General features: G+C 37.8%; 1 protein-coding gene across 4 annotated transcripts in view; it reads right to left on the bottom strand.

Annotated features, from left to right (window-relative positions):
- Positions 1–316: 316 nt before the first annotated feature.
- Positions 317–11,483, bottom strand: part of LRRC63 (leucine rich repeat containing 63) — a 61,487-nt gene continuing 50,320 nt past the window's right edge. For all 4 annotated transcript variants that reach the window (XM_020993738.2, XM_020993736.2, XM_020993740.2 and 1 more), the window contains one exon: positions 317–8,034. In XM_020993738.2, the coding sequence (XP_020849397.1) occupies positions 7,854–8,034 (181 nt within the window). In that variant the 3' untranslated portion in view covers positions 317–7,853. The remainder of the gene's footprint in view (positions 8,035–11,483) is intronic.

Raw genomic sequence — 11,483 nt, 5'->3', positions numbered from 1 at the left:
AGGAAAGGAAATGTCCTGGGCGGAATGCTGTCATAAGACCATCTATCCTCTTGCTTTCTGAACCAAGAGGATCATTTTTTCAGCTGTGATTAAGAGGAAATTCTGGGCCTTAGCAGAGTGTTCCCCAATTAGGTGGGTGCATCGTGGAGACTCCTATCTCTCTCTCTCTGAAGTCTGGACCCAATCCCTTTCAGAGACAGGCAATCATTGATCTGCTTTGCAGAGCCAATTTTTACATTACTATAAATTACACAGATAGTTCTTATATTTTAGTACCTTGTCCCCAAATTAAAAGCACATGGACAAAGCTAACTGATGAAAGGTTCTGAGTACCTTTAATCCACTTCACTTTGGAGTATAGAGAATATATATTATACAAGAGTTATGTGAAACCAAACCCACAGAAAAATCACGTTAGAAAATCAGGCTGAATTCTTCTATCAATAACAATCTTAAATGACATTACAGGATAACTATGATAATAACTCACATACATAGAGTATTTCATGTGTACAAAATGCTTTAAACCCATTATCTCCAATCACACAGACTCACGCAACATGCCTGTGAAGTAGGCAGGCCAATTAATTATCATCTCCATTTTACAGATGAGGAAAGTTATAATGCTCAGAGAGGTGAAATAAATTGCCCAAGGTTGCACAGCTCAAAAGGAGTAAAACAAGTACATGAACCAAGTTCTTCTGACTCCAAGTCTTGTGATCTTTCAAATAGAGTACACCACTGGGTCCCAGATCCTCCCTGTTATATTTCATGAATAAGATGACACAAGTTTTCCAAAGGGATATATGAATTAAGCTAAATAAAGTCTTAGTGTTGAGAAAATCTTGTAATATATGATAAATATCCTTTTCCTGCTACAGGATCAAACATCCAGGAACTTCCTCCAAAAATATAGCAAGGTTATTCATAACTGTTCCAGGTTATCACAAGGACTATGCATTCTTATTTATAAATTGTCTCTCCTTGCACCAAATCAAGGCTATAGTAATTCCAAAATGGTGACTCTGGAATCATCCTGCTATCCTTCTGGTCTGCTAGGTGCAAGGGGTTATTGTGCTGATGCTTGGGGGAAGGAACTCTGGCGGGAGGCAGCTCTTGAGAGTTGTGACAGGCAAATTCACACCATGGATGGGTAGAATGTAATGATTATCAGCAAGGTCTGAGCCAAGAGTCAAAGGACTAGAGTTTGAGCCCAAAATTTGTCACTGTGTCAACATGGGCAAGCTAGGTATAGAACTGGATAGAATGCAGGGAGGGGGAGGCCCTGCAGTCAGGAAGACCTGAGTTTAAATCTGGCCTCAGGCACTCACTAACTGTGTCACCCTGGGCAAGTCACTTAATCCTATTTGCCTCATTTTCCTCATCTGTAAAAATGAGCTAGAGAAGGAAATGACAAACCACTCCAGTATCTTTGCCAAGAAAACCTCAAATGGGGTCACAAAGAGTCAGACACAACTGAAATGACTGAACAATAGGCACACAGACAAGTTATTTTATCTTTTTGGACCTCAGGTTCCTACGTGTAAAAGGAGGCAGTTGGAATCAGTGATAATTCCAGCTTTAATATTCAGTGCTTCCAGCATGTAGCAGGACTCCAAAAGCAAGATTTCATGAAGAAGCAACCAACACAGTGCCGGATCTCATCAAAAGAAAGCTTTTAATCCTCTTATCTTGTTAGTGTAGCGAGTGAGATCCAATAAGGCCCCTGCTACCTTTCTTTAACTGAAAGCTTTAAAAATGGATGTTGAAATTCTGTGATTTTCAGCACCCTGCTCTCTTTTCTCTCTTTTCATATTCATATTCTGACCCCTTCTACCCTTCCCAGTTTCTGTTTTGAATAAAATATATTCCTATACCAAAAATGTGTTCTAACTTCCTTTGACCAGTTCAGATAAAAGAGAATTTCAAGTGATGCCTGGACCTCGTTTGTAAAAACTTCTACTTTTGCACTCCTGCCTCATTCCTTTTTTCTTCCCTAGTGTATCCTCTTCCCTCTCCCTTTCTTTTCTTCTTTTAAGATCATCAAAATATGACAAACATCACTTCCAAACCCTCCATCTTATTTGATTCTCTCAATGGCCCCTGATGGTTCTTCAGGAATGTTTGTATCATCTCTACCCCCTCCCCTCATTAGAAAGCAAACACTTCATCCTTATAAAGTCTATTTCTGATTGCTCACTTATATTTAATTTCCGTGTTCCTCTTTACTCCTGAGTTTGTATCTCAAAGTTTCTACTCAGTTCCAGTCTTTTCATGAGGAATTCCTGGAAGTCTTCTATTTCATTAAAGTTCCATTTCCCCCCCGAAGAATGTTCTGAATAAATGATTCTTTATTGTAAGCCTATATTATTTGCCTTTTAGAATGTCATTTTTGACATTTTCTATTCCTTTATGGGTAGCAAATCATTTTTCTTCTTTTTAATTTAATTGTAATTTAATTTTTTCTCAATTACATGTAAACAAAAAATTATTTTTTTTTTAAATTTTAAGTTCCAAATTCTCTCCTTCCCCTCCCCATTCCTTGAGAAGGCAGGCAATTTCATATCATTTATACATGTATGGTCATACAAAACATTTCCATATTAGTCACATTGCAAAAGAAAACACTGACCAAAAAACCAAGAATAATAAAGAAAAAAAGTGTGCTTCAATCTGTATTCAATCTGCATCAGTTCTTTCTCTGGAGGTAAATAGCATTTTTCATCATAAGTCCTTTGGAATTGTTTTAGATCATTGAATTGCCAAGAATAGCTAAGTCATTCACAGTTGATCATCATACAATATTGCTGTTACTGTGTACATTATCCACTTTGCATCAGTACATGTGAGTTGTCCCAGGTTTTTCCTGCTTATCATTTCTTATAGCACAATAATATTCCATCATAATCATATACCACAATGTGTTCAGCCATTCCCCAACTGATAGGCATCCTCTCAATTTCCAATTCTTTGCCACCACTAAAAGAGCTGCTATAAATATTTTTGTACATATAGGTCCTTTTCCTTTTCCTTTGATTACTTTGGGATATAAGACTTAGTAGTAGTGTTGCTGGGTTAAAGGGTATGTACAGTTCTATAGCCCTTTGGGCATACTTCCAAATTGTTCTCCAGAATGGTTGGATCAGTTCACAACTCCACCAACAATGCATCAGTGTCCCTATTCTTCCATGTTACCCCCAACATGTCATTTTCCTTTTCTGTCACATTAGCCAATCTGATAGGTGTGAGGTTGTTTGCATTTCTCTAATCAATTGTGACTTAGAGTATTTTTTCATCTGATTATAACTGCTAAATCTTGTGTACACTTGAACGGGTTTCTTTTTTTTGAATTCTCTCTACTTACTGTTTATGGATAGTATTGATTACATCAAGTCTGAAAGCACCATGTATCTTTTTTTTAAATTTTTAAAATTTATTTTCAATTTGTGGAATAAAACAAGCATTTCTATGATATATTATATGTGCATGGACATATGTGTGTGCATCTTAAATGAGATCCATGGACATTTTAAAGAGATCATTCTAGCTACCCATAGTGGAAACACAAAATGGATGAAAGGTTTATATTGCTCAGATTATGACATGGAGTTGCACTTGTGGATCACTGAGTTTATTCTTTGGCATATCTATCATGCACAGACCCTGCAAAGAGACAACAAGTTTGGCTAAGAATTGAAGAGGTTTGAACTCTAGTCTTCCTTACCCCAAGGTCCACATTCTATCCACTCTGTCACACAGCTATTTCTATATATCCCACAGTACAACATAAGCCTCAGTTGATAGTATCAAAGTGACTTATGAAAGGGCAGCTAGGTGGAGCAGTGGATAGAGTATCGGCCCTGGAGACAGGAGGATCTGAGTTCAAATCCAGCCTCAGACACATAACACTTACTAGCTGTGTGACCTTGGGCAAGTCACTTAACCCCATTGCCTACACTAAAAAAACAAACAGACAAACAAAAAAAACCGAAGTGACTTATGAGTGACTACATATCTTTCCATAAAGAGTCTCCAGTCACCATAAGACAATCTCTTCTTTGGTCAAGTAATAGATTTTCTTTCTTTCCTTTATTTTAGCTTTTAGACAGTGTATTAAATAAGTAGGTATAGAAAAGTCAGTTGTTACAAAAACAATATTCCCAAACTGGGAGTGCTCTCTCTCCTTACACATATACATAGTCCCTAGGGTAAGCTAGGGAGCTCAAACTTACAGCACAACTGATAGTGAAGGATATAGAAGGAAGATATGAGGCCAAAGGTTTCATCCATCCTGATTACTAGAAATCCTTTTCTCCCTTGGTAGTAGCCTCATGAAGTTCTTAAACGCAGCTCTCTGATGGGCTTCACGGATGGGTGTCTTTCTAGAGTCCATTCTTATGCCCTTAAACTGTTGTCAGTTTAGATGTCATCCTCAGATGTCTTTTTCTTTTTTCAAAATTTTTAACATCCTTTTAAAAAAAATTTAAGTTCCAAATTCTCTTCCTCCCTCCTATAAAAGACTTTCTTGCATTTTCTGGCAACTGTAGATTTTCATCATTCTATATACAACTAGGTTCACCTTTTATAAAGTGTAAATTCAATCCCACTCAGATTGCATTTGTATTTTGTAAAAGGTGATCTGTTAAATTTGAGTGAGTCATTTTGTATCTCAGGGTATACAATTTTGAATAGGCTAAGTAAAGAATGTGAGACTCTGAATGTGAGACTTTATTTTCATATGAAAAGCCAGGTAAGCAGATGAGCTAACAGCTGAGACATTGAACTTGTCTCCAAAGCATGAATTGTCCCTGTACTTTTTCTCTACCCACACTCAATTGCATAAACCAACTAGAGAGACTTAAAAATGGGGGAACCCTGAATCCCAGAGCTGTTTGGTAATTACTGGGGAAATGGCCATTGACTGGTTATGGCCTAGCCTACAGAGATGACGATTTGGGAAGTAAACTGATTAGTCACCATAAATAAGGTGAAGTCTTTCACCAAGGGGACCCAGCCCTATATAAGGAAGAATTTTGCTGACTAAGGCAGTAGATATCTTAACTCTCTATATCCAAAACAGAACTCATTTCATTCCTAAACCTTCCTCACCTTCCCCATTACTGTAGAGAGTATCCTTCCAGTCCTTCAGGCTGACAAGGAATCACCTTGGATTCCTCATTATCTCTTACCCCTCTTCTCCCCATTCCCATATCCAATCTGTAGCCAAGGCATTTCACTTTTGTAACATCTCTTAAATATACCCCCTCCTCTCTTCCCAAACTCCCACCACTCTAGTGCAGGCCCTCATCACCTCATGCCTGGATTATTGCAGTAGGCTGCTGGTAGATATCTTCCTCAAGTCTCTCCCCACTCCAATCCATCTTCCATTCAACCACTAAAGTGATTTTCCTAAAATTTAGGCCCCTAATCAATAAACTCCAGTGGCTTCCTATAGCCTCCAGTATCAAATACAAAATGCTCTGTTTGGCACTCAAAGCCCTTCATAATCTAGCCTCCTCCTACCTTTTCAGTCTTCTTTCACTTTACTTCCCACCACATATTCTTCGATCTGGTGACACTGGCCTCCTGGCTCTTCCACAAACAAGATACGCCATCTCTCAGCTCTGGGCATTTTCTCTGGATGTCTGCCATGCCTGGAATGCAACTATTGACCTCCCAGCCTTCCTTTAAGTCCCAACTAAAATCCCACCTTCTATAGAAACCTTTCCCCAATCCCTCTTAACTCTAGTGCCTTCACTCTGTTAATTATCTCCCATTTATTCCATATATAGCTTGATATATATGTTCTATTGTGAGCTCTTTGAGGACAGGGATTGTCTTCCCCTCTTTTTCTACCCCAATGTTTAGCACAGTGCCTGGTACATAGTAATAAATGTTAATAGATTGGTACTAGGACCTTTGGCAGTCATACCTTCACAGGCAGGACTCTCCACCTTTATAAAACAAAGAGAGCAAATGCCAAAGGCCTGAACCCTGTGCTTTACTGACAGGGGATTCCCCTCCTATTGTATTCTTTGGGAACCATGAGCTATTGACCAAGCTAAGACCAAGACTCCTGGGTGTGATACCTTCCTCCTTTCTTTTGGTTAAGGATATGCCCTCTATCTATACACGCCCCTAGGGAGCAGAATAGAGGAGGCTTCTGCCAGGCCTAGGTTAAGAGGTCACTGCTCTTTCTGAAAGAACAGAATGATATCTCAACCAAGAACTGCAGCTGAGTCTGGAGCTAGAGAAGAGGGATGATAAGACCACAAGAAGTGGAATCAGAACTCCACAGATGACCTTTAACCACGTCTTTCATAGAACAAGGCCTCTATACCACTTTCTGATTATCTGTTCCCTCCTCCCCCTATCTAGATCCCCTTTAGGTACTGTCTTCCCCATTAGAATGTAAGCTCTTTTAGTGAGAAGACTGCTTTGCTGTATTTTTATTCTTAGCAATTAGCATTTGCTAAGTGCTCTGTAAATCTATTGTCTATCTTTCTACCTAGCTATGTATCTATCTAGCTATCATTTGCCTACCTAATTTGTGGGAAGTTGGACTACCCTGTAATTGTTAGGGGTGGGCTTCTGGGGAGCCTAGGGTGGAGGGAAAGAGGAGAAGAGGAGGACATGAAAGGAGCTTACCATAGTTGACTGATTCCTTTTAAAAATTTATTATTCTTGCTAACCAGGCACTAAATTCTCTTATTTCTAGTTCTAAATGATAGCAAGTGCTATTAATGATATCTAAAATGGGGAACTTGAGACAAACCTCCTGGTGTCCCACCTTAGTTGTCATTTTGATTCTATGCCATAATAAATTTTTCAGTTTTATGTTATATCAAAATACTTGTTTGGATTCCCATAACCAGTACCCATTAGAGGCAGGATTTGAATCTATGTCTTCCTGAGACTCCTTACTCTGAGTTCCCATACCAATGAAACCACAGGTCTAATCCTTACATTTATCCTTATCAAAATACTATCATATGTTAAAATAGCAAAAAAAAACCCCAACCCAGCCCCTAAATATTTGTTAATGACTTAATCATCTGTAATATCAACATATCTTATAAAGGAATATGTGTATAATGGAAAGCATAACCCAGAGAGCAGTATACACACAAACTACAACTATGTAAATAGAAAAATGTATATACAGTATACAGAAATACAAAAATAAAGGAACAAATAGAGAATGGGAGAAGATAAGCTATTATAGACATATTATACATTATAACATATATTTTAAGAATAAGTAATTATAAATGTATGCTTGGTTTTGTTATCATTTAAAGACATATACAATAAATTATTTTTAAAAACAAAAGCAAAAATAAAGCTAAATATAAAGTTCATTCAATGTGCAGATGGGACTGGATACACCCATGTTTTAGACACTATATACAGTAGTTCAAAATGATGAGATCACAGATTCAGCAACCTGAAACCATAATGAGCATAAATCACATTTCATTATCACACACTTGTTTCTTAACTTAGAAGCAGGTTATAGGTAAAAAGGTTAAACGCAGAAAACATTTATTGTTAGAGATTATAATACATTTTTCTGATTACGTAGAATATATAACGAAAAAAAAATTATCCTTGTCTCCATATTTTCCAGTGACACAAATTCTTCCTTCAGAAATAGCCAGTGATTCCTATTAATGATAAACTTGTATAAAGCTCCTGGATTATACAGAAGATTCAGGTTAATAGGTCCATATTTTGAAGTACAGTAACTGCACCAAAGTTAGATTCCTTAAGAGATATTACTAGAACTTGTAGACTGCAAAATTTCCCAATTCAGGAAGTAGAACTTCTGTTTTCTTAACAAGGGCATGACTTTAATATCGTCTGGTCAAAAGATTCAAGATATTTGGATCACGCTTTGTGTACCTGTAGCATCTTGGAGAGCAGACATTAAACAAGATGGGAAGGAGCTGAATATTAAAAACATCAAAGGGTCGAATGAGATGAAGTCCTTTGCCATACAAAGGGCCTTGGCAGTAGTCACACACATTAAAGCTGAAACAGAGAAATCAAATCTGTAAACTACTTGATATTCACTGAATGTTTACTACATAGGATGCTCTTAAGTACCATAGACAATACGAAGAAACAAAAGATATGATCCCTGGCCTCAGTGATTTTAAAATGTAGTTGGAAAGATAAAAAGAAATAATAATAACTTGCAATTACATAGTGCTTTAAGGCTTGCAAAGTGCTTTATAAATATCACGTCATTTGATCCTTACGATAACCCTGGGAGGTATACATTACTATTATCCTCATTTTACAACTGAGGAAACTGAAGCAGACAGAGGTTAAGTGACTTGCCCAGGGTCACACAGCTAACAAATGTCTGAGTCTGGATTTGAACTCGAGTCTTCCTCATTTAAGGCCAGTGCTCTATCCACTGAGCCACCTAGGTGCACATGAAAAGAGAAGAGAATTAAAATTGAATAACAATTTAAAACAGCAATAAAGGAGAAGTCATAGAGCAGTTTGTGATTAATTTCTAACTGAGCGGTATCCACAATAAGCATTTCACATTTAGGAAACAAAATCACTATACAGCTATATTTCATAGTAACCAACTTACACAATACTGGTATCAACACAAACTGATTCCATGGGCTTCTGACTACTAAAATTAATTTAACATTTCCCTCTGTTATGTCCAAAGATGGCACATTTCAGGCCACTGACCCTTCCCAGGGCAGGTCTAGTGGTTCAATGTGCAAGGATAACCAGGTAGGCTTGGTTGGAGTGAACACTTCAAGGGGAGAAAATATGGAAAGTTAGGTTGGCAGAAGGGGAAAAAGCGGTAGTGCCCACTGGTGACAAGTCTTAAAGCATGGAATTTATTAGAGAAATTTGGTTTTGATATGAATGAACTATAATTATTATAGACCATAGAACTATAATTATTATAGGAGAGGGACAGATAAAAATGATGAGTGAGTCATCTCTTAGAGGTTTCTTACCACTCTCTGGTTCTTGATCAAAGAAGATGCTTTGTTATCTATGTAGGCCAATCTCAAGTTAGATGATTTTCAAAGCAAGGAAGCTAGATGTGAGACCAATACAAATAACCAACATGAATTGGTTAGGCTTGGACAAAAGGTACAGCTGTGAGAAGTCAACAAGCATTTATTAAGCACTTATCATGTGTAATGAGAAAGATCTGAAGATTTGACAAGACTTTAGGAGAATGAAGAAAAGAAAGGAATTAATGCTGGAAGTCATCACAGGAAAGAACAATATGGTCCTTCTTTCAGTGTTAGATACTTTGCATAAAACATCTTCATTTGCCACACTAAATCAAGCGTTCTAAAATTTTTTTTTACAACTTGTGTTGGAAAAATGGCAAAGTGAGGACATTTCTGTTCCTTTTTTTCTGGAATATTCTTTTCTTTTCCTAGTCCTTTTTGTTTTTATGCTTTTACCAGAGGGAAACGATGCAAGCACCCAATGGCAATGTAAAAGTGCAGCAAGGTACAAGTTCCAGACTTTGTTAGCAGGATGGAGAAGGCAACGCCAAAGCCGATGATGGGGGAAGATACATTTGTTATTGATGACACTGGGAGAAGGCCTGAGAATTTCTATACTTATGGAAACTACAAACAACCCACGAGTTTAAACAAGTGAAGCGAGGTAACCATCACTGGCACTGAGGTTTCAACCGGTCTCTTTATGACATGGCAGAACCAGTGGTTAGAATATGAAGATGACAGATCACAGGCTAGAGGGCATCTCAGGAGCCATTGAGTCCAACCCTCTTCTTTTACTGATGAGGAAGAAGACGTCTAGGGAAGGAAGAGTCAGCGTCAGAGGTAAGATCTGAACCCAGGGCCTCTCACTCAATGGCTACTATTCTTTCCACTGTACTATAAGAAAAAAGAAGGGTCAGCTGGGATTTTTGCAGTAGAGAAACAGTTTAGTTGTGGTAGTAGGTAATATGTTTTAGCTATGTGTGCATTCTTATGCTTTGTGGGACTATGGTCTGGGAAAGAAAACCAGCAGCATGTGTTCCCTTGGTACATCTGGTGTGGTGAGCTACGCTTTCAGTAATTTATGAGCAATACCCAACTGTCTAACAATAATGAGGAATTGGCTCTAAGTTCAGCCTTGCTGTGTGCCTGAAGTAACATTTCCGAAGTTATTCCCTCTGTCTCCTCGGTCTGTCTGTCTGTCTCTGTCTCTCTCTATCCCTGTCTGTCTCTCTCTTGCAGTATGACTGACAGACATTAGATTCACTTCAATTCAGTGAAATATTTATTCAGTACCTACTACGGCCAAGGCACTGTGCTAAGTGTGGGACAGAAATCACTTTCGGGCTGCATTTGTTTTACATAAGTGACATAAATAACAATAACCATAGCATTCTTTATTATTGATAGGTGGCACAGTATATGGAAGACTGGACTTGCAGTCAGGAAGAGCTGAATTCAAATTCTTCCTCAGAAACTTAGTAGCTATGTGACTCTGGGCAAATGTTTTAACCTCCCTCAGCCTTAGTTTCCTTATCTGTAAAATGAGGATAATAATAGTAGCTACCTCCCTGAACTGTTGTGAGGATTAAATGAGACAGCATATGTAAAGTGCTTTGGAAACCTTCAAGTATTCTATTATGGCTACTATTTATTATTATTTATAATTATGATATTATTTCAAGCTAACATCACAAAACCAAGCCAACAAATATAGTCTATCCTGACTATGTGATTAATTTTAAAATGGGAGGCAACAATGGGTAATTGAAAGGTTTGTAGTCCAAAGACTTGGGCTTAAACGGTAACTCTGCCAGTAATTACCCATGTTACCCTGGGGAAGTCATGTCATTTTTCTGGGTCTGTTCCTTCATCTGAAAAATGAGGGGACTGGACTAAATGACTCATTAAGTCCTATCTTAGGTCAACTACAACTGACCCCAAACCCAAACTCACAATCTGGAAAGAATGAATTGATTAGTCAAGTATTTTTTTTTTAGATACAAACAAAAGAACGCGCCCCCCCCCCCCATACAAACTAAATTACTAAATACAAACACTCTGCAAAGGATACACAAATGCAGTTTTCTAGGTCCCCACTTATGGAGATACACACAGGTCAACAACAAAAGTCCCCATAAGAATAACAGTTCTTCACATATCAAACACTATTCTTGATATTAGTTTATGTAAAATTCTCCTCTTCCCCACCAAAATAAAAGCATTTAGCTTATCTGTCCTGGCTCCTGAAGACTAAAAGCTACTTAAACTTTTAAAATCATTAATGGCATGCATCCAATCAGCCCTGTGGCCTGGGTAAGACAAATAATGCCAAAGACAAGTTCCTTCTAGCTCTAATTCCTGTGATCCTATGAGTTTGTGATCTTATTTCAGTAGAGACATTAAGAGATTTTCCACGTCCTAATGAGAACTCAAAGCTGCAACTCACAGTAATAACAACAAAATAAAACAGAAAAAAGG

This window comes from Phascolarctos cinereus, unplaced genomic scaffold, assembly GCF_003287225.1.
Source record: "Phascolarctos cinereus isolate Bilbo 61053 unplaced genomic scaffold, phaCin_HiC Scaffold_726;HRSCAF=1367, whole genome shotgun sequence".
Lineage (NCBI taxonomy): Eukaryota > Metazoa > Chordata > Mammalia > Diprotodontia > Phascolarctidae > Phascolarctos > Phascolarctos cinereus.
The sequence above is the reverse complement of the archived record's forward strand: the minus strand, read 5'-3'. Positions and strand labels throughout refer to the sequence as shown.